Source organism: Cricetulus griseus, chromosome 4, assembly GCF_003668045.3.
Source record: "Cricetulus griseus strain 17A/GY chromosome 4, alternate assembly CriGri-PICRH-1.0, whole genome shotgun sequence".
In the NCBI taxonomy this organism is placed as follows: domain Eukaryota; kingdom Metazoa; phylum Chordata; class Mammalia; order Rodentia; family Cricetidae; genus Cricetulus; species Cricetulus griseus.
The window spans coordinates 151,806,115-151,830,055 of record NC_048597.1 but is presented as its reverse complement, the minus strand read 5'-3'; the positions used below and the strand labels follow the sequence as shown (position 1 = coordinate 151,830,055).

The following is a 23,941-nucleotide window of genomic DNA, read 5'->3' as shown; positions in this document are numbered from 1 at the left end:
GCATCAGTTTCAGATTTTCCCTTTGGAAAATTATGTTGGCAGATTTATACTTACTGAAGTCAAGGAGACAAATTACAGAAAATCCAATGTTTTCCCAGTGTATTCTATGTTCCTTAAGACATTAGTATGAAAGTATTGGTATAAAAATATTAGACTATCTTTTGAGTGGCATTTCTCATAGGACAAATTATGTTTACACTTTAGATATGTGGTTGAAAAATGGCAGAGTATTATTCTCTTGTGAAAACTCCAGGCTTGGCCCTCTGTGTACACATTCTATCCATAACTATGCTAACCACTCCAAGCCCTCACCATTGTGGAAAACAATTTCATTCTTCCAAATCTAGTTAAAGTAGAAATACCCTTCAGGGGCATCAGAAACCTGAAGCTCTAGGAAGTGATTAGGCAAAATGTAAACCGGGGCACTTGGTTACAAGTATCGCTTTATTTATTCCATATGTTTGTCCATCAATGACTGGCATGGGCAGGTGTGCTGCTGATCCACCACACTCCCCTGTGATTGTGAAACAGGCAGAAGAAAGCAGGCACACATGTCTATCTGCTTTCCATGCTTTAATTCCACACCTGTGCTCCATTTCTGAAGCATCTCTCCTCAGTCCTTTTCAGAGGGCCAGACAAGCAAGGTTCACACTTTTTCAGCCTCCAAGGGACCTAGAACAGGTAAAAGACCCTTGGGCTACCAGGAGATACTACGTTTTAGTTCACAGTTACATGAAAATGAACACATATATAAAAAACCCAAATAACCACACACATATAAAAATCCATGTACTTCTGGTGAATTCTCAGGGTCCAAAGTACTAGGGTCCATAATGTTCCCTGACATGGGAGAATGGAGGCAGGAGTACCAAGTACCAGGTGTCAGAATAGTCCTAATGGTCTTGGCCAGTGGCAACAGCTGTTTCACACCTTCCAATGTGGTTTTTACATCTTCTCTAGTTTCCCTTATGTAAATGAAGTTACCCAGTCAACTGTGATTCTGCACTGGTTACAGTGCCTTTCTATGCTGACTGTGCTTCAGACTCCCTCTCACAACCCAAATGAAGGATAGGCTTAGGCATTGTGTGGGAATGTAAAGGATTTCACCATTGCTTAATTATGCTGCACTGAATTCTTCAGCACTCCAGTACTACCCCTTTCTTGTAGCAGGCATGTAAGGGACAAAACTGACAGTAGCTGACCAGTAGAAAAGCTTAAGACAGGAGTATTTAGACAGGGGATGGTGCACCCCACAAGGCTTTTGCAGCAGTGTATGGCACTTGGTGTCATTCTGACAATGGGAAAGGGAGCAGCTTCCAAAATCCCTGTGAAGCAGCCTTAAGGATTTGTCCTTTAACACTCTCCCCCTTTTCTCCAGCAAAAAAGAAAGTATACAGTGAAGAGGTGAGTGAGTGAGGAACCTGTAGCTAGCCCAGCAGTGTGTGGCAAATCACTGAGGACACAGATCTCCCTCCTGTCTTGAGTTTAGGGCTGTGTGCTTTACGGTTTGAGCCCAGTAAGGACAGACCCCTTTAGGTTGGTCCCTTATAAGACCTAATCCTTGACCACATTGAAGTTGAGGCTGGTAAGTAGTCTTCAGGATATAGAACAGCCTAAGTTTCTGAAAATATAATAAGCAAAATTTCTTAAAGTCCCAAATCTCCTACTTCATACCCATGAGGTAGAGGCAGGAGTATGCTAGTGAAGAAGCCTCAACTGAGAAAAGTTGAGAAGTTCTGGTGAGGGCTTTTGTTTGGGTGTTGGAAGAGGTGACATAAGGTATGGGCAAGTCAAAGAGATGCCTCAGAAAAGGTCTTCTAGGGTTGACACAGAGCCCATCCCATCCCAGTTTTGAGGGCTGAACAAAGTTCTCCATACACGGCACATAGCTAGGTCTTTCTTGTGTGTGTTCTCTGGTGCCTGATTAAATGATACCCTCTGCTGAAGCTTTTCCCACAGGTAGTACAGGTAAAAGGCTTTTCTCCAGTGTGTGTTCGTTGATGTCTGACGAGGTGATCCCTCCTGCTAAAGCTTTTACCACATTCATCACATCGGCAGTTCCTTACTGAAGCATGGCCTTTCACGTGCTTGGCAAATGCAGCACTATGGTTGAAGGAGCGCCCACACTCATTGCAGACATAGAACTCCTCGCTCCCATGTGTCTTTCGGTGTGTCAGATACTGTCCGTGGTCACTGAAGTCCTCTCCACAGTCCCCACAAGAGTAGGGCTTGCCTGTAACGTGGATTCTTTGGTGTGTTGTTAACACAGATTTCTGGCTGAAACTTTTGCCACAAACAGTACAGAAAAATGGTTTTTCTCCTGTATGTGTCCTCTGGTGCCTGACCAGGTCTGAAGTCCAACGGAAATGTTTTCCGCAATCATCACAGCTATGGGGTTTCTCCACGCGGGCATTTCCCTCAGACTGGGCCAGAGGGCCATCTACATTCTTCCTGTTTGGAGGATGTTTATGAGGAGGGTTCATCTTATGGACTTTCTGGTGCCTGGCAAGATGTGAGCTCCGTGTATAACTTTTCCCACACTCCATACATTTATAGGGCTTTTCTCCTGTGTGAGTTCTCAAGTGCCTAATAAGATGAGAATTACATGTGAAACTTTTTCCACATAGAGGGCAGTGATGTTGCCTCCCTATTGAGGAGTGGCCAGGAACAGTTTCCCTACTATTTGTGGAACTATTCACTTGAGAAATATTTGTGCCAAATCTTCTTTCATTAAGTCTACTTGTATTATCCTCAAAGACTATTTCCCAATCTGGAGTCTGGTGAATTTCTGCGTCTGCCAAAATAGACCTGTGTGTATCTTCCTGTTCAATGCGTTCTTCCTCATCTTCACTCAAGTCTCCTAGAGAAGGGGCAAGAATAGAAAGGAGAAGCTATAGCAACCACAATACCTTCTATAACACAAGAGGATTTTTAATAGCTTTTCTAACAAATGACAGGAAGAACACAGAAGAGATGAATGGCAGAAGGGTCTGGCTTCCAGAGAAAGACATTGATGATGGATGGAGTATTAGAAGAACCAGTGAGTGGGTACAGGATATGACCACTGCAGTGGATGAAGCAGGATTGTGAGTTCAATTCCTGGGCTACAAAGTGAAACCATAACAAAAAGTAAAAGACAAAATAATGAAAGAGAACCAATGAGAAATGTCCTAGGAGGAAAGAGGCACACTGACTAGGGGCAACTGTCCAGTGTGGTGGTCAGATTTGTCTGCTACTCCTCACCTGTATAGGTGAAACTCAGGATTTCTGGTTCTGTAGGCTCTTGAGATTGCTGGACATCTGGGACCTGAGGCTCTTGTTCACTAATCTGGGAGGTATCATCTAGTCTGGGAATTGGAAATGCTGCTCAAGAGATGGAAAAAAGGATATCACGATTGGTTCATACTTCCTCGAGTTAAGAGCAGATCTTTATGGACTGGTAGGTGGCAGAGCAAATACACAAGTTAACTGGTTCAGATATTACTAGTCTTTAGCTTGGCGCCTCTAAGTGCTGCCCATCTTGCACATTTCTTGAGCCTGCACCTGAGTCTCAGTAACTAGACTATTTACTGTGAGCTTTGCTCCTTTCCTCCTGTCAAGGAAAGCAGATTATCTTTGTTTTGATTGCTTCAAAAACTCCTATGCTTACTTCAAAAGCTAAATATTAAAAGCTCAAAGAACTATAACTGTATTCTCCCACTTATGTTTTCCATTCATCTTTCCAAGCATCTTTATTTCTTCCCTTCAGTTGGAAGGTTATCATCTTCTTCAGCTAACTGGTCTTTAATCTCATTGTGGGGTAGGCATGCATAAGTGAAAGTTTAGTTCATGGAGTCCAAGGTCTTTGATTCCCTATACTCCGATAGGAAAAAGATGTTTGTGGCTAGAATATCCTGGAAATACATGCAACTCCTTACACAGAGAGACCACAATTCCACAATCTTCCTCCAAGACATATTCTCCATAGAATTCTTTTTGTGTTGGATCCAGATCACTCCACTGATCCTGTGAGAAGCACAGAGCCACATCCTTGAATGTGACTAGTCCCTGAAATGATACAAGGATCCAATGAGGATGTGATGCTTCAGGTAGCCTACTGTGTTTTGGGACAGAGTCCACCCAAAGACAAAGGGAACACTGAAAGGCAGAAGCCTGTTTCCCACTGCTGCTGCTTCTGAGCCTTCAGCACTTGAGGAAAGCGCTGATCTTGCTTCTGCTCCTCCAACCCACTGTGTTTCCTCAGGCCAGACTACACTCCTCTTTAGGGTATTGTTTAAAACCCAAGACAGAGCTTAAATCATTCAACTCCCTATTTGGGGTTTTAATGGGAGGTCTCTGTAAAAATAATTTTTTTGCTAGGATTCTTTTCCAAATGACACTGACTATTATCATCTATAGTCAGAACATGGAAGATGTGAGTGAATTCTATCCCCTTTTCTCAGCCACGTAATTTCAGATAAAGATAGGATCTGACGCTATCTAGAGGGACATTTCATAAATATCACAGCAGTCATGTGAGCCATTCTTACAGATGGTAAAACCTACTTAATGTAAAAATTGTACTGAATACTGCAAAAATAACCCCACTAAGTACCTTTAGTTAGTATTTCTGGCAAATAAAGAGACTATGAAGACTGAAGTTGAAAACCATTATTTAATTTTACATAGTTTCTTTCCCTATCCTGTGTATCCACAGAACTGAAGACTTACAGTCTAAGTGTGCATATTTGTATTCCTGATTTGTTCAGCATACGGCTAACACCCAACAAATCTTCAAATATGTGTTTTGAACTAGGACTTACCTGAGAGAGAGCAGTGAGAAGAGCGACCATCTCCGGATCTCTAGACCCGTGTTCTGCAGGAAGGTCTGGATCCCGGGGCACTGGGAAAAAAAGGAGACAGAGATCAGTAGCATGAAGTGCAAGAGGTTGAGTGTCCTCTATAATACTGAACAAAAAGTGGCCTTAACTTCTCTTTTAAGAGAATCAAGAAACTGGTCTAAGGTGAATTATCCTATCCACCATCACCCATAACCCCACTGGAATGTTGGGAGCACTCAAGAATACCACTATTTAAACTTGGCCCCATATTGAGGCAGGTTCTAGTTGGTGCTTTCTGTTTTCAACATCAAGAGTTTGTGTTTTCTTTCCTTTACAGCTTTCCAGCCTGTGTGGTACAGGAGAACCCCCTATTTCCATTTCACTTTGCCCAAATCTCTGCTTCCTGCTGAGGCTCCTTCCTACCACTTTCCTGTAGAGGCTGGTGCTCCCCTTCATGCTGCAAGCTCTCCTGTTCCAGTGTCCCCAGATCTGTGCTCTGGAGGGCTTCCTCATGGGGCTGCTCAGGAGTCAAGGTCTGTGTTGGATCTTGTTGCTCACTGAAGGACTCCGGCTCCCCTAGGTGTAGTGTCTCCTCTGACAGGACTTCCTGCCCCTGAACATGGACGGTTACCTGGGAATAATTTTAACTTCCAGTCACCATGGAGTCAGGAGGAAATTCCCAGTTGTCTATCATCAGGGGTTATTTTAGAAGGACCACTCCCAGAGGGAACCAGATAAGGAAAGGAAACTCAAATTGCATAGGTATGTGAAGAACCAGTTATCTTTGCAAAGACAAGACAGAGGACTATTTGACTTTTCTACTTTTAAACTTTATTTCAGTCATCTCGGGCCCTGAGGTTTCTGTCCTTCCTTGTTTCAGATCTCCTTCTACTGTTTGCTTCACCAGATTACTATTCGAGGAAAGGGTCCTGGGGTTAAGAGTCTAGGTGAACTTCGAGGAAGTCTACTAGTTGCTTTATAGGACCCCAAGGTTCCGCCTCCAATGAAATTAAAAAATCCAACTTTCAGGTGGCACAGGCAGGTGATTCAAACTCTAGAAAGCCACACTCATACACACAGACATCCCTGGCCTGTTGGGGCTCATGGATCTAGACATAAACCAAAAACAGAACCAGTAAAAATTAGAAGATAATTTATGGGGTCCTCATACTCTCCCTATATCCAGTCTTTCAGGAAACAGGCCCCCTCCACATCACACAGATCAGGACTCCCCCTCCTCACCCACCGCCTTGGTCTCCTGGGTTGTTTCTGCAAACCCTCCACAAGTGTCACTGCCTCCTCGCCACTCTCTGGTCGTTGGCCTCGCACCCAGCTCTGCAGTTCTCCAGGTAGGACAGTGAGGAACTGCTCTAGCACGAGCAGCTCAAGGATCTGCTCTTTCGTTCTCCTCTCTGGCCTCAGCCATTGATGACAAAGCTCTCGAAGTCTGATGAGAGCTTCTCGAGGGCTAGAGGCTTCCTGGTAGCGAAAGCATCGGAAGTTCTGGTGAGAGGTCTCCAGCACAGGGTCATCCCCCTGCAATGCAGACTCTGGCCCACAGGTGAAGTCATCCTCCAGTTTCACCATCATGACTCCTTCTTCTTCCCAAAGATCTTGGTCCTCTGGTTCCAAGGCTGTAGCCATTTCCTGGCTGTTGGGTGTGTTATTACACCATTTAGGCCTCACACTGGCATTAACACATTTCAGACTGGGTACCTCACGGGGTTCCTCCCAAGGGACCTAGGATAGAGAGGCAAAGATGAAAGAGAATAGATGCCTGCAGCTATGCAGAGACAACAGTTGTGACTTTGTAATCCTCCCCACACTTCTTAAATAATTGTCCTCCTTCAGTCTCTATAACTGTATGTTGTAATGAAATCCACTTGGGATAGGATATCCATAGCCTAGCAAGGTCCTCTACCCTCATTTCCTAGGCAAGGCTCCTAGACTGGAGCAAAGCAGTACATGGCTATATCCTTAATATTGTAGTTCTACCTCCTAATGTCTTTCTCTCACTTCCTTCCTGCTGACTTCTTTAGTATGGCTCCATCATTTCCTGTCTAGACTATAGCCAGCACATTCTGAGCTCCCCATTGTTGTGGAATATTTTAACTAGGCAAAGATGTGTTACATTTGCTTATGCTGCAGAATATTACTTTAACTGTGTAAAGGTGTGTTACTTTTGTTTAGAATGCATTTTTTAATGATGTAAGGATGTGTGTTTAATTATGTAAAGATGTGTTGCATCTGTTTTACCTTGCTTGCCTAAGGTACCTGATTGGTCTAATAAAAAGACTTCAAGAAACAGCTTACAAGACCCTAATATGAGTAACACTCCAAAAGCCTGCCCTTATCTTACAAAAACACCTTTAGCTGAATGACTTACTGGTCTTCAAGTTCACAAAGGACATTCATTTATTGCTTGCAAACTTACTTTCTTCCTGCCTTGGCAGGGACCAATTGTTAAAAAAAAAAAAAAAAAAACCAAAAAACAAACAAAAAAACCCACCTCATTTTACTAATCCTTGGCCTCAACTTTGATTCTTTCTCATTGTTCAAAATTTACTAAACCCTTCCTGATGGGGGAAGTACTTCTGTGTATGTTTATCTTATTGTTAAATAAAATACTGTTTGGCAAATGAGACAGCAAGTAGATGGGACTAGGAGTCAAAGAGGATTCTGGGAAATGTAGTAGAGAAGTGATGATCCAGGCAGGAAGTGACATAGCAAGGAGACTCATATTTAAGAGAAGATGAAACAGGAAAGGCCTCTTTTCCCCTTCTTCCTCCAGCGGCAGGATGTGAGCCACCGGCAAGGAGGGACGCCAATAAGGCGTCCGATAAGTCTTATAAAATATATAGATTTATGATAATTAAGACTGAGCTAACAGATGAGAATGCTAGTCATTGGCCAAACAGTGCTTCCTGTCTCTTAAACTTCTAAATGTTTACTCCTCTTCCTTCCTGCTATTTCAGTGTGGTCCTCACCACCTTGCCTGAACTACAGCCATGATTTTCTATGTATACTCAACCATGAGTAAAATATAGTAAATCAGTTGTGAAGCTTTTTCTGTGCATTACTGTCCCAAGACATTCTGGTTCAGTATATGTAGACAGTTATGTCTTTAGAAATGCTACTTGTCATTCTATTGAGAACTTTCACTGGGCAATGTCAAAGAAAGTAAGGGAAGTTAAGAGTGCCTCAATTTGCTTGCTATCATTTAGTATGTATGGAGTGTGCAACCCAGTGGGAAGTTTTCTCTATAAATGACTTTTCTCATCAACAGAATGGAATGATAATACTGTCTGTTAGTGTATATTTGAGATTAGATGTCTTACTGTTTTCTGTGTTCAGAAGGAGATGGAACTTCAGTGTTTTAACTATTAAAGTTTTAACGTATACTTCCAATGACATTACTCCATTTTATAAGAGTAGTGTTTACGATGTTAATAAGATCATCTCAAACCCTGTTAAGACATGTGGTACTCTATAGTGTATCTTACCCATTCTCTCTACCACCTGCTATAATGCCACACTGAGGGTCAACAGCATGGCTTTTTCAGCCTCTCTGCAGTTTGAAGCTTGTGCCTATTGCACACACTCTCCACTCTGTCCTCTTTTCACTGCTACAGGGTGTGTGGCTATTTCTTAGCAGCTCTTCCTTTTTCACTTCCTTGCTTTAGTGACGTTCTAAGCAGTTCTCAATTTGATAACCACAACTGTCTCTGGAGTTGCAATCTTCAAGTTACCATTCTTTAGCAGGTATGTCTATTGGCAGCCTGTGGGTCATACATTTCTCAGGATAGCTATGAATATAGTCAACAATTTGTAGATGACATTATTTGCATGGTAAAAAGTTTGGACGCTGACCTTCAGTGTTACCAGTGTTAGTAGTCACAGTGAATCTGGACATGTTCTTCCCCTAGTGAAGCCCCTCTGCCCATTCCAGCTTTTTTCTTACATGAGTAAGAAAGGTCTTTAAGCATATCACACTCTAGTGGGCCTTAATCTTGTTATTCCCTTTGCTATCCTTTACAGCTAGCCCCTCCACGCATTCCTGAACTGGGTACATACAATATTTACAAGTGCCCCATGCACTTTAGCCTTTGAATACACATTGTTAAAATTCCTTCCCAGGGGGAACATAAGCAATAGCTACCCCTTGTTCTATGTTCCTAACAACAAATGGAGGCATGGTTCCAACAAACCTCATTCTGGGGAATGAAAGTGTTTATTAGGCATCCTTATGGAGAACAGGTAGAGGGTTACTTACAGGGGTGTGGTCACTCCTCCCCCAGAGAGACACACCTGGAAAGCTTTACCCAGCAGGGATGTAAGGTTTCCCTAAAAGCTGCATAGATGAAGGCCCTGCTCTAGTCTTCCCTGGTGTGTTTGTATTTTGGCTCCTCCCCCAGGGAATGTGCAGATTTGCCAGTTGATAGGAAGCAGTTGGATGGGTAGGGGAGAACTATAAACAAGCCCAGCTGGGATCCTTTGCAAGGGGGAACAGCTGAATGCTCCAAGATGGCAGTTGGTTGGCTTGGAGGAAAGTCACTCACTACTTTTCCTACCCATCACCTTTAGTTAGGCTAAACTTTACTTCTCTTGTAAGACATAGCTTAGGTTTCATGTCTTCTGAGATGTTTCCTCGAATCCTATTCTCTCTACCATTATACATGGTTAGAAATGACCCAGGTCAAAAGCGACCTGGTCCATCTCTGTCATTACCTAGTCTTACACAGCCACTATTTGTTTTCCTTGTGAAATTTCTTGATGTTAGGAACTGTAAATTTTACTCTCCAAAGTCTATTACAAAGAAGACAATAAATTAAAATGAATGAATCTCCGCTTTTTTTTCTACCTTAGCAGCCAACACCAATCTTTACATATCTATACTTATACTTTCCTAGTTCATTGAGGCTTGTTAATTCTAACAAAATGTCTTTCAAATTCATCAAGTCTTCAGCTGCATTAAATTCTCTAGTTGAGCATGACAACCTACCATATTTGAATGACTAGTCTCAACCCTGGAAAAGCACTGGCCTGTGTCAGGTACTATGCTGACTGAACCACTCGATTTCAGGTTTTACAACTGTAAAAACAGGCTCTGTCCTCCTCCAGACAAGAATGTTATCCATCCCAGGGACTCCTTATTTGTCAATCATTTTGTTCTGCACTGCAGCTGCCTGCAACCAACACTCAAGGTTATCACTTGCCTCTCACTAGCTGTTCTGTAACTACTGCTGCACTTTATATGACTCATGGCCAGTGATCACATGGTCCCCAAATTTCCTTTAATCCAAGTTACTTCATTATATTGTCCTCAACCATTTGCCATATAGCTTCCATGTGTTTGATAGTTCTGTAATTCTTTTTAAAAACCGTGTGTGAATGTGTCCATGTCATGTTGCATATGTGGAGGGCAGAGGACCACTTGCAGAAGGTGGTTCTCTGTCTACCAAGTGGGTTCCATGGGTCAGGTCTTTAAGCTTGGCAGCAAGTGCTTTTACTCACTAAACCATCTTGCCTAGTTCTATCATTCCTATGTCATCTTGTGCTAAGTTTCTCTACTTCTGGATAGCTTGCATTTGTGTTTACTTTATGCTCATCTTGAGTGAAGTTGTATTTTTTTGGTAGAATTAAAAATGGGCAGAATTTCATTTGTTTCTAGCTCATCAATAATGATTTCAGTAATCTGCAATTGGTTTTAACATTAACTTTTCAGGGTATTCCTGAAAAATAGTTTTATTATGTTATTTGGATCTCAAGTGATTTTTTTAAAAAAGATTTATTTTGGTTTAATGTGTGTCTAGCTGCCCAAGCAGGCCAAAAGAGGTTGGATTCCCTGGAGCTGGAGTTACAGGTGATTGTGAGCTGCCTGACATGGGTGCTGGGAACAGAACTTCAGTCTGTGAGAGCAGCAAGTGCTGCTAACAAACACTGGGAACATCTCTCCAATCCTCCAAAAGAGTTTTGTCTCACCAGAGAATCTGATACTCAAGGTTCTTCAGGGCCTGGCCTCTGGGGACCTCTCTTTTCTAGCATGAGTGCCACTTCCATGAGAGCCACTGCTCAGCTTACTATTTTTGTATCTCCTGTTTCCGTTTCATGAGATTTTCTAAGATCCCTGCAATACCATCACTAAGCCTTCACTTGCCTAATTCCAGTCTTCTTCCCAATCTTTTTCTTAACTGACTGCCTCCCAGGTTATGCATAATAAAAAACGGGGTCTCTCCATTTCACAGTATGCACTGTGTTATAAAAATTGTTCCTCTGGTGGCAGGATAACTCATGAAACTAATTAGGGTCTGAAGGGAAGGGCATGTGGTACCCTGCTCAAAATCTGGCAAACAGTAAGTACTTGCTTCATAATTGATGAGGGCATATAACATTTCCTGAGTTTCTGTCTCTGGGAAAGATAGCTCTCATGTCATATTAATTATTATTTAGTCATATGTCCAGCACAATGTGTGTTGGGTAAGTGAATACAGACATATTATTGTTTGCTCAATTTTGAGTAAATAGGACATTCATTCTCAGTGGTTTTCAGTGTGATAGAGTAATCTTCAGGTCACACATTACATAAAATTGGGCATTTGAGAAAAACATTTTTTTTTGAGATTTCAATCAGCCTTAGTGAGTACCAACCAGACATTAAATAACTTAATGTAATACCAATATTCATTATTTACCCATATAAAGCATTCCAATATTTATCTCTTTACCCTAACATTCATTCCTGTGAAGCAGATAAACAGAGCTGCTATACAGGGTAACCTAGCTTCCTAAAAAGATCTCTATTACTTAAAAGTCTAAAAACCAATGTTCAGTAAAGTAAATTAGGAATCCCTTGGTCTTCAAGGAGCATCAGGTATAAGAGATTCCATACAATGCATGTACTGATTGAAGGGAACCTGCCTTGGGTGGCTTTACTCTCCAAGGGATAGGGAATTCACCCATGCCACATAAATCCTGCCAGGGTTTTTAAATGCTCCTCAGTTGATATTTCTGCTGCTTGCTTTGCATTCAATTTAGCAGCCTCAAAAAGCAAGGTGGAGGGAAAGAGGTCAGCAATAGTGGGAATGAAGAGGGGAAGGAGATGGGAATGGAATAAGCATGACAATTGAGTAAAGCTATAGATCATGTATCCAAAGCAGCACGTTCCAGCTCCAGATCCACACACATACCAAAGTCCATGTGAAAGGTAAAGTTGTCTGCAGATAGCTACTGTAATGCAGCAGGGTGCCATGAGTTAAAATACACTATGCAAATGTCAAGCATTAATGGAGACAACATGGAAGATATGGTGTTTTATTCCCTCCTCTTCAATTCATGGGATGTGTGAGGCTACACGCACGATGCCTTGGTATTTGTTGGCCTTCCGATTCCATTACATTTTTTTTTTTTTTTGGTGTCTTTGGAAGAGTTCCACAGCAAGATCAAACCCTGATATCAAACCTGGTGGCTCTGCAACAAATCCTGGGGCCTGGGTAGCTTGCCTCTCTGCTTAATGCTCACTCCCTATCACCAGTGTCTCCCATAGCAGTCACCCTGAAGTAGGTGTCGCTCTTGGGCACACCATGCTAGAGTCTATAACTAGGTTGGGAGTAGTAAATGATTTGGTTAGAAGAGTCACTAAGACAAATGTCTACAAAGATACTTGGTAAGACAGGACAAGTCTCAAGCCTCTTGAACACGAATTGCTAGAGTACCCAAAGAATGGCTAGGAGAGGAGGCATGGGAAAACTAAAGCTAAGACCATTCTACTATTCCTGGATCAGCTTTCTTTGTCCCTTATCTGAAAGTGTCACATGACAGAGGTAGCTCTAACTTAGTTCTCTTGAGCATAGAAAACATACAAAATATGTAATTTTGTAACCTAAAAGATTTCTTTTCTAGCTACAGGAAAAGGGTGACCTCCCCTTTTATTGGAAAATAGTTTTTAGACAAGTAGCTAGCAGTTGGAATTAAATGATTATATTTAGTAGAGCTAGCTATCCTGTGTGTTCCCACCACATTGAAACATTCCCAAAGGAAGAGGGAAGTTCAAAAAACTCAGGCAGGTAATGAAACAAGGCTTAGGATGTTTACAAAACATACAAAACTCAGGAAGCTGAGTTATGCTCATCAAACCCATCTCCAGGGTTATACAAGCAGTAAGCAACAGCTGTGGACATCGAACTCCTTGATGGCACTGCCTACAAGTTAAGCAAGGAGATCCAGGGGGATAGTTTTCATGAATTGTCACCTAAGCTGGGGGATCTTTTCTGTGATGTAGGTGCCTTTGATTCACCCATGCTCCTGTAAGTAACCCTAAATAACTTACCAGATCACCACATTAAAATTGTATGATATTCATTAATAATTTATTTGTTCACATCTTCCCTCCAAAAGACATGCAACAAACACAACAGGCAAGTGAACAGGGTCTGAAAGGGTCAAAGACAGTTGGGGAGGAGCAGCTGCACAGTCACTGTGACAGGTTAAGGTATGCAGCTAAGACTGATCTGATACTAGAGCATCTACAGAGGCAACTCTTATGTCACCACCTTTCTGCATTGGCTATGCGTGGGATATATATCCCATGTCACCTTTCTCATATGGGATAGTGTGCTTCCTTTCTGCAGTGGCAACCTCATGTAATGGGAGATAATACATGCCACCAAGGTAAAGACGTGAGAATGGAGTGCCAAGTTGACCATCATATCTACATGATATGAGGTTGTACGCTTCCCTAGTGAATTGGGCCTACCATGCAACTGTGGGGGCATTCCCCAAAAAGCTGATGAGCTTGAGAATGTATGGGATGTAGTCATAAGCAGGCTAAGGCAGCAATTATGGCCATTGTTGCCGGGAAAAGGTATACAACTGAGCTCAGCTATCTGTCTCGGAAGAACCCGCCCATGTAAAGGAGACATTCTGATATGAAAGACATGTGAATGCTACCCTGACTTGGAATAAGGTGCAGAAGAAGGTGAAATGATAAGGCATGCTAGGCTGTCATTTCCTACATTTGGCAGGTGCAGGGTGGACAGTACAAACTAGATTCCTTCTAAAAAGCACTCCACTCTACCGCCCCCAATTTAAAAACTGAGATTCCATGAGAAAGTAAGTCCGTGAAGAGGGCAAAAGCGAAAGAAGATAACCCCCCAATTCTAATCTTTAACACAAAGGAAGAGAAAAATCATGGCTCAGCATGAGAGGGTATGGAGTGCCTGGGCCCAGTACAGAATAAGGGAATGCTGTACATATGAGATGTTTTAACTGAACGGATGCTAAAACAAAGTATGAGAGAGTTCCTTATAGCCTGGTTCATAAGGCTATGAGAGGCAAGGGCAGATGGGATGAGTCCAAGTATCAAGAAGTGGAGAAACTGAGAAGTGTAACTACTCATCCCTCCCTGAGACAGTACATAGAAAGCTGAAGCAGTGTGAGGAAGACCAGTCTCTGAAGTAGAGCTCATATAAGCCATTAGGTCATTTGGTTGTCATTGGCTCAGACTTCCTTCAGGATTAGCAGGAACTGGAAAGCCACAGAGGAAGGGAAAGCATTCCTGAAGGAAATGGATATGTGAGAAGTGGTGATTGATACCCAGCTCACTGGACTAGACGGGGATACCCGATGAAAGTTAAGATGTTGACTCAGGGGCGACCTTGGGACTCATAAGGGGCTTTAGTAGCATTGCTAAGTCCATGCTAGGGTATGATCTTTATTGGGCAGAAGAGGTTCTGGTGGATCTGAATACTCAGAACAGAATGTATATTGGGAGTTTAAGATGCTAAAATAATCAAAATAAGATCAGAAAAGCATGTAAGGGGGTCTTTCTTGGTCACTGTAAGGCAAATGTGGCAAGACTTAGGGTGAGCTGGAGTTCTCAGGAGGGGGTTGATAAAAGGCCAAATTTTATTTTATTTTCAAAAGCTTTAAAGCCTGAACAGTTCTATAAACCGATGAAACAAGACAAGGATGACAAAGCATTACAGGTGAATAGACTGAGGTTTCCCTAGGAGCAGACAGCTGTCCTCCAGAGTATGCTGTAAATGTTTTCTCTGCAAAAAGGCATACTGAGGCTTATACCCATAGACCACAGCTGCCATCAGCCACTAACATGGAAGGTATTCTGAGGTCACTTAGCCCAGGGCCCCTTTAGCAGCCACATGTGGCTGACAATGACAATGACCTGAAGCTTGATAGAATCAGAGATGGGTCTAGTGGCATGTGCAGTATGGAAGATAAGGGTCCACTTGGACTCAGCCAAGCTAGCACACCCGTGCAAGCTGTCCCCATAAGACCCAATGAGGGAATGCAAAGCGGGCTCTCAGCATGGAGTGGATGGCTTAGAGAGAATGACTATGATTAGAGCATGGGATAAGGTAGCACTTCCCATCTACACAACTATAACTAACACTTATCTTGTGACAAAGCCAAATGATTCAAACAGGATCTTTTCATGCTGTACTGGGCCTTACAAACAGTTCTTTCTTTAGCTGTCTTAGACCAATCGGCATTTACTTGGAATGGATGGTAAGCCTTCGGAGACTCTGCCTTCACTGTAAAAAGGTATAATGTTAACATTGAGTGTCTTGCAGACTTAGAAAAAAATCTGCAAGGACAGTAAAAACAGCAATGAGAATGTCTAAAGTGTCTTCAGGAAGTCATCCTAAGTGAGTGAGCACTCCCAGAAGTCATAAGCTTGCTGAGTGTTAACCCCAGTGGTAGGAGTTGGTTACCTATGAGTTATTGGTCAAGGAGACCCAAAGTCCCCTTCACCTCCTACTGCTTTCCATACAAGCTATTGCCACTGCTGTTGGTTTCACATTAGAACTAAATGGGAAGACTCTATTACTGAAGACATTGAATACTTTGATTATGTGACACAAGAAATCAATCTGGAACTGAGCTAGAAGCTTCTTAGTTGCTGGATGGTTTTCATAGTGCCAGAAGGTGCTATACACTTTACTGTGGGAGAAATGTCACCAACACTCCTGTTCAGATATAAATTCTATATACTACACTATAAACATGTTAGGAATTATATGCCAGATGTTGCAATAATGCCATAATTGCTACATGTGCAACCAACTGCTTTCTGCTTAGACTTAAAGCCTGCTCTACAGGAGGGGCTGACATCTACTTTTGTTAAGCCAAAGCAAATACTTGCGACTAGGGAGGTCAGGAGGGACAAGGGGGTCAGGAGGGACAGGGCGGGTCAGGGACTACTACTGTTTCTGTTTTAATATGTGGATGTGACATATCTAATTACCTTTGAGACAACTGTTTATATTCACAGATTATTGCTGTCATCAGCCTCTAATACAGAAGGTAAGGCTGCTCCCACCACCCCCACAAGTGGGTACAGCAGAGACTGATACAAGCTGCTGAGAATAACTGAGTGGAAGAAAATAATCCATCTCCTCCTGAGCAAATTGGGATCATGAGGGGAGGGAAGAGGGAACTAGGAACTAGGACAATGAGAGGAGGAGAAGAGGAGGAGTGAGGAAGACATGATGGGGCAGGGAGGTTGAGTTGGGGGAAGAACAGAAGAGAGCAACATAAGAGATAATACAATAGAGGGAGACATAGGTTTAAAGAGAAATCAGGCACTAGGGAAATGTCTGGAGAGCTACAAAGATGACACCAACTAACAATCTAAGCAACAGAGGAGAGGCTACCTTAAATGCCCTCTCCTGATAATGAGATTGATGACTAATTCATATGCCATCCTATAGCCTCCATCTAGCAGCTGGTGGAAGTAGAAGCAGACACCCACAGCTAAACCTTGAACTGAACTGAAATCCAGTTGCAGAGGAGGAGGATGGATGAGCATAGGGGTCCATACCAGGCTGATAAAACCCACAGAAACAGCTGACCTGAACAAGGGAGAGCTCTTGGTCCCCAGACCGATAGCTGGGAAACCAATATTGGACTGATTCAGACCCCCTGAATGTGGGTGTCAGTGAGGAGACCTTGGAAATCTATGGGGGCCCCTTGTAGTGGATCAGCACTTATCCCTAGCATAGGAATGGAGTCTGGGAGCCCATCCCACATGCAGGGATACTCACTGAGCCTAGACACAAGGGGATTAGCTTAGGCCCTATCCCAAAGGATATGTCAGACTTTGAAGACCTCCTATGGGAGGTCTCACCCTCCCTGGGGAGCAGACAGGGTATGGGATAGGTAGGGTATTAGTTGGGGGGGGGCAGGGGAGGAGAGGGACCTGGGCTTGACATGTAAAACAATCTTCTTTCTAATAAAAAAGTCTCTATGAAAAAAAGAAAACAATCTATCTCTTTTATCCCTTCAAAGGCTTAGGGAACAAGCTGGAAGACAGAATGGAAAGAACAGATGAGCCACAGGACGGAGTGAACGCTATGCAACTATTTCTTCCCAAACGAAATACCCCCTTTGAAGAGGTGGTAGGGTGTAGTTCATAAGCCTCATGAAGTTAATGAAACTTAGGCTCTGGAAGCTCATTGATTCAGGAAGCTCATACATACAACTACAGATTCATGAGGAATCTTTCCAAGATGATACAAACAGGAAGCAACTGGTGGTGAAGACTCTGGTGGAGTTGATTTCAGACTGAGCAGATTGAACTATGGGAGTCGTCCATTCTGGGTGAACTTTTTGGTGATACAGGTACCTCTGTGCCTATGAGTAACTCCTTACTCAGGTTATTACTAATGAACTCAATGCTTACCAAATGATATGGGTAGAACACTTTCTTTGATCTGTCATTTATACCTTACCTGATGTGGATATCTGTTCACACTTCTCCACAAATGACAAATGCAAGTGCTTACTGGAGCTTACTAGGGCCTTCTGGCTGTTGTAGAGTAAAAAAATTAATTTAAACCTCTAACTGTTCTCTTCTAAATTGCTGCTCTACAAAATTAAAGAATGCAACAATATGGTCCTTTCACTAGCCAAATTCTCACTCTTATTTCAACTGTTCTATATACATATGCACATCCAGTCTTCCCATGTAATGGTAACATGGCTTTGGAATCTTGGGTATGTATGTCTACTCTCATAAGCCACATGGCACTATTTTTCTCTTAGTCTCATCCTTGAAATGTGGTTAACACTGCCTATCTCACATACTTATTTTATGGAGTAAATGAAACAATTTACAAAAATCTCTTGCCATAGAATCCAGCACAGGGTAGATGCACAATATGGCTCATAATTTTCTGCTTCAAGCTCTTTTAAATCCTTTTGAGAAATCAAGGTTTAACTAATAAGCAAACATTCTATTTTATTTCTTCATAATTTTGAAAGAAAAATTAGATTACACGGAAAGGGCTGGTCTGTTTACTGTCTTCCACAAGTGAAGTGCTAAACTCAACCAAAAAGCAAACAGGCCATGCTCTGGAAGCTCTATAAACTGAATGAAATGAGTTGTTGAGCACAGATTGGATAGAACCTGGATGACAGGGTGGAACCAGAAAGGCCTCTACTTAATCAAAAGCAAAGCCCTTCCCTTTCTGCAGTTGGCAGGAGGCAATGTGGGTCACATCCAGTGAGTGTATAGCTCAAGTCCTGTGAAAGTTCAACCCAGAAGGCAAAGAAAAGCAAAGCAATGCATTCACTGCCTTCTGGCCTTCAAACATGCCATGATCAGTGTGCTTTGAACCATGCTGAAAAACTGGTTTGATTTTGGAAGTATTTGGATGGAATCCAGAACTTTACATAATTAGGCAAGTGCTCTACCACTGAACTACAGTCCTACTTTGAAAACCGTGGTTTTGTCTTTGTTTTGTTGGTTTTTGCTACTTTTTCCTTCATTAAAGTCATATTAGCTTAAAGCTTATTAAAATAGATTTTAAGAAACAGAATGAGGAATAGAAAAGAAGAAGACAGGAAGAAATGAGAGGAGAGGTCAAAAATACTGGTTGGTACAGGAGGTTGGGCAGAGGTTTATCTATTTTCTACTGTGAAATCTGACTGCCTTTGTAGTCATCATTTAGGTTTAAGCTGGATGTAAAAATGTCATGGAGAAAAAGGTAAACTGAAAATATAAAAACTATAGCGATTAATGGTATAGAAATGAATAAAATGTTTCTCTACTGTCACACACACAGGTAGCAATGGTTAACACAGTTCTGTCTTGAGAGACAGGAGACTTACATTCTACACCTTGCTCTACCTTGTGATATGTGGCCCCCTTAACCAGTTGTGTCAGCTCATTCTGAAGCAGATGATTTTTCTGTCTAAAGGCAGAGTGAGTCATCCTTTGAGAAGCTAACTGGATTGTGATAAGGAGGGGCTTCAGAAGGAACAAAGACAAGTGCTTTGTTTATTGTTTGGTTCACAATGGATTAGTGAGGGGTGATGAAAGAGGTTTACTCAAGAACTGAGATAGGCTGGATTTAAGCACATGTTTTAAGAGACCAGAATTGCATATCTGGCCACTATGACCATGTTTGTTAACTTCCAACATGATGTGAAGCTTCCTACATTTAATGCATAGCACCCAGGACTAGTTATTGACCTAAATAATGTGGGTCAATCATTGTACACAAATTTACAACAAAATACCACACATTAATCTGAAGCTGAACAAGTAAGGGTCACCAATCTTGACATCCACCTGGAAGAAAACAGCATTTATTATTTGGTAGCCAAAGTTAAACAGACACAATCAAGTCCCACAACAAACACAGTCAATGACAATCTCACAACAGGGAAGCTATCACTTAATGGGAACAGGATAACTAACAAGAATGTAGTGGGATCCCAGGGGTGGGTGTAGGTAACGCAGGACAGATTACCTTCTATGTCTGTACACTTAATACATCCTGCTTACCCACTACTCTGTATTAGGTGACTTCTTTCTGGCTTGAGCTGAGGCTTTCTTGCATTTATGTGATGATAAAGGTTGTGATCTCTGTGGTTTGACCAAGAAGAGTCATTTTTGGGTTTTTCTTAGTGAGCTGGGTCCATTAAGCAAGAATATATTCTTGGGCCTATCATTTTTCCAGGCAGGTTGTAGAAAAGAAGCTCAATATATACACACCCCAATTTGGATACAGAAGCACTGAAAGTGGGTACCAGCGCTTCTTGGTAATGAGTCCTTCATTGGGACAGCTGTAGTATTCCAAAGTCTAAATGTAAAGTCTATCCTGCTTTCCTGTTCAATAAAGACAGACCTCGTTAATATCAATGGAGAGAAACTTTGAGGGGAGAAGTACACAGAGTTGATTCAATCCATAAACATACACTGAACCTCAATTTTATATCCCATACTAGTCCAGGTGCTGAAGAGAAGGGGGAAGAAATGAAAGGCTCTGACCTTGAATTTAACAAGCAACCAGGAAAAAGCAGGGACTTCAGCATATTAGGAATTCACAGAAAAACCTGAATGATCTGAGTGGGAAGATCTGTATCAAGGGAATAAGAAAATCAATGGAGCTGGGCCTAAGCCTTTACTTCCAGCACCTGGAGGCAGAGACAGGCAGAGCTCTGGCTGTTCTAGGGCAGCCTAATCTATATAATGAGTTCCAGAATAGCCAGGGATACACGGAGAAACCCTGTCTCAAGAAACCAAAATCAAAATCAAAACAATATTAGGGAGAGAAAGACAAATCAACTACCAAAACCCTCATCAGTATTTCATCTTAACTGGCTATAATGGATGATTAGCATCTGGCTTTCTGTCTTAAAGGCATTTCATTTCACAAGTAACTCAGACTTGAATGGTAAGAAAACCCACTAAAGATAAGCCAACATTATTAGTATTTGCAAGTCTTTGTCCTCAAGCTTCTGTAAAGTGGCTGTCATGAGATCTGGAAAATGACAGTGGCTCTCAAAGTGATCAATCCAGACCACATAGCATCACTTGGGCCTCACATGCAGATTCTGGGCATGAAGGCCCAGCATTCTGTATTTGATAAGCATTTCATGTGTGCTAAACTTGATACCCACTACATGGACAAAGGAAGTAAGTTTGAGGCTTTAGGCAGAAAGGAACCAACTTACCCAGTGATGCCCATATTCAGGCAAGAAGACAATAGGAGGAGAAAGTCTAGAACTGTTTTATGTCTCTTATCAAGTTGCACAGCCACCTATATTTTCTGTAACGACAAGAGTCCCTCATAGTAATACAAATCTTGCAGTGCCCTTGAAATGACTGTCTCCTGCAATTATACAGAATGCAAAAGGGTATGTATATGGAGGGCAGAGGAGAAAAGATCAGTGTCTGATGGTGCTAGGAAGAAAAATGTCCCACCTCCCTCCAACGCTGTCTACCCTTCTATGTTAGGCAGTAATGGCAGAAAGCTACACAAGATAGATGGCACAAAGTAACTACTCCACTGTCACTTGCTTCTCCCAACAAGGCTTCCATAGCCATCCTGACACCTCTTTCAAGTAGTTTTCTGGATCAAGGTCCATGGGGCTGCTTGGACGAAAAGCTGCAGAGAGAGCTTTGTGACTTCAGTGTACCTTCCCCGGTTTTCCTCTACAGAGTATGGCCAGAGAACAAATAGTATTTCTAAGGGTAGCCTGTCGGCAAAACCCTGCATGTGGTACTTCTGTCCAGGACCAAGGCAGTTCAAGATCATCTGGGCCCATATGCCTCCCTTTGGGCAGTTCATTACAGAGAACTGACAGCTACGGCTCAGGGGGAAGAAAGTGTGTAAGAGAACCAGTACAGCCAAGGAATAGAAACTAGCAAACTTTTCAGCCGACTAAGACAAGTCCCGCAGCTGGTGCGGTGAGGTGGAGAACAGGCCACCGAGGTAGCAAGAGGGAAGCTGCAAGTGCAGACAGTAGCCTCTAGCTACAGGGAAGTTGTGAGTCTGTCACTAAGGCAGGTGAGAGCCACAAGCTAGACCGATTCCAAAGCCTGGCTTGATCACGGGTGATAAGATCGCCAGTGAAGGGGGCGGGGTTCGCCGGGAAGGAGGGAATGGAAAGCCTGCCGAGATGGTTCTTGAGCAGTGTGCGAGGCAGGGTGAAAAGACTGAGGAGGGAGGGAAGATGGGTGTAAAGGGGCCTAGACCACTCCCCACTGGGTTCTGGGGCACAGGGAGTAGTTGGCATGGATGCAATCCGAGGGGCACAGTGCGTGTCCGCAGGCCCCGGGAGGGGGCGGAAGGAGGTGGCTGAGCAGAGAAGACGCCTGGAGCACCACCCGTCTACGGACGTCCCGATTCCGGTTGCGGGGAGGTGACAGGGCCATACCGCCCAGGTCGTGGGGACCCCGCCGCCGCCCCTTCCCTAGGCAGCCGCTATCCCCGGACGCCGGAGGGGCGGGGTCTACAGCCCCTCCCCACGCTCCCGCCCCTCCCGGTCCTCACTCCCCGCCTGCTGCGGTGCCGGTTCGCCGGCTAGGTCCCCGACACTCACGTCTCCCGCGGCTCCAGCGGCTCCTCCCCTGCACCGCGCTCCTCCACCCACTCCCGGCCAAAAGAGCCGAGCGGGATCCGAGTCGCGCGGGGCCCAGCGGGTCGGAACACGTGGGGCCTCCGTGCCCGGAACCGGAAGCGACCGCTTGCCCCGCCTCCGGGCCGTGCTGGAGCAGGTCTAGGCAGTGGGAGGTTTGGCCCACTTGTCGTGTTTTTGCGGGTTGAGGGCTGAGGCTCTAAAGAGAGACCCATGCGGGAAAAGCCTCCCCTGCACCGCTGCCCTCTATGCCCAGTCCCTTGGCCACAATTCAGTCAACTCCCGGGGTCTGGGATTCATTGTCCACCTCCTACAGGGTTTTGTTTTCATCTTTCATGTTGGTTATGGTGTCGACACCTCTACGAGAGAACCCCCTCCTTCCCACACAGTTTTCTTTTCCTCCAAGCGTGGAAAAACAAAAAGGAAAGCTTTGAGTTTGAATGCTGGCTCTTGCATGCACAGTCAGCTGTTGCTGCACCGCTGGCACATCCGACTGTCAACTGTGCACATCTCGTAAAAAAGGCAAACTAATATTGTTGGTCTTAGAAATAAAAAGTGGAATGTAGTTGGAAGCTCAGGGAGAAGATGACGATGTTCTTTATTTGCCCTCGTGTGTTATTTTGGTGCCCTATGGACTTTTCTTCCCTCATCCGAGTTCTTCACTTTTGTTTGTGACACTGACGTTTCTACGGTCAGTTTTGCGCTGTGTGTCACTTGGTAATATGTTCAGGCTTTCTCTTGTCAACTGCGACTTGAAAAACCATTTCAGCCCATGGGACAAATTGCTGTTGATTGCTTAACATACTTTGAACTGGAGATGTTAATCGCTTTTGCTGGAGAGGCAGAATTCTGTAGAGAGGATGAAAGTGATGTTACAGTACCCTTGACCAGGGCTTTGTTGAGGCCATCAAAAGGAAAACTTTCTTTCTGATCAAAAGAATGGAATCTACCTCTGGCCTGGGTGGAGACCTAACATTTCAGGCTGACATGAGAGTTAATCATCAGACTAGGAGATTACCCCTCCAGAATGCAGGTTCACCTAAGACCATTGTAAAAGAGATGGGAGTGGGGAAAGTTACCCCTTTAATGGGATAATTTACTTTTCCCCCTCAAACCTGATCTGTTCAGTTGAGGCAGAAACACTTTGAGGGCTCTGCAGGTCTGTCTGCCCGTCTGAGTCCTGACTCAGATTTAATTTTTCCTTTTTTTATCTCTTTCTTAGGACACTGCCCAGAGCCAAACTATGCTTTTTCTGTTACTTTGGGCCCTTTCCATCTTTTTCTAAAGTACCTTCCCTCCCACACACCACGTGACTGCTAGCAAGTGACAGTTTTCCTCTCTTCCTCTTGTCCATCTTCCTTCTCTAGGTAGGTGCAGAAATTTACAGCTTGTTTGCTCTGGGGGTTTTCTTTTTAAAGTCTAATAAAAATTTTTTTTTAAATTTTAATTAGAAAGAAACTTATTTTACATGTCAATCCCAGGTCCCTCTCCCTCCCCGCCTCCCCCCCCCCAACTAACACCTTATCTATCCCATACTCTTTCTTCTCTCCAGGGAGGGTAAGGCCTTCCATAGGGGTCTTCAAAGTCTGTCATATTCTTTGGGATAGGGTCTAGGCCAACCCCCTTGTGTCTAGGCTCAGAGAGTATCCCTTCATGTGGGATGGGCTCTCAAAGTCCATTCCTATGCTAGGGATAAGTACTGATCCACTACAAGAGGCCCCATAGATTTCCAA

The 23,941-nt window shown here is 43.3% G+C and overlaps 1 protein-coding gene across 3 annotated transcripts; it reads right to left on the bottom strand.

Moving 5' to 3' along the window:
- Positions 1-425: 425 nt before the first annotated feature.
- Znf202 (zinc finger protein 202) lies at positions 426-22,301 on the bottom strand. Of its 3 annotated transcripts, XM_027411857.2 has the most exons (8): positions 22,173-22,291; positions 20,802-20,896; positions 6,063-6,560; positions 5,244-5,451; positions 4,803-4,882; positions 3,918-4,047; positions 3,244-3,363; positions 426-2,860 (listed from the first exon to the last, which is right to left on the bottom strand). In XM_027411857.2, the coding sequence occupies exons 3-8, from the start codon at positions 6,462-6,464 to the stop codon at positions 1,890-1,892; spliced, it is 1,911 nt and encodes a 636-aa protein (XP_027267658.1). In that variant the 5' UTR covers positions 6,465-6,560; positions 20,802-20,896; positions 22,173-22,291; the 3' UTR covers positions 426-1,889. The 3 variants fall into 3 exon arrangements, with proteins under 3 accessions (XP_027267658.1, XP_027267657.1, XP_027267660.1); XM_027411856.2 differs by lacking the exon at positions 20,802-20,896 and having other exon boundaries at positions 22,173-22,301; XM_027411859.2 differs by lacking the exons at positions 426-2,860; positions 20,802-20,896 and adding an exon at positions 2,911-3,104 and having other exon boundaries at positions 22,173-22,301.
- Between the last annotated feature and the right edge of the window lie 1,640 nt (positions 22,302-23,941).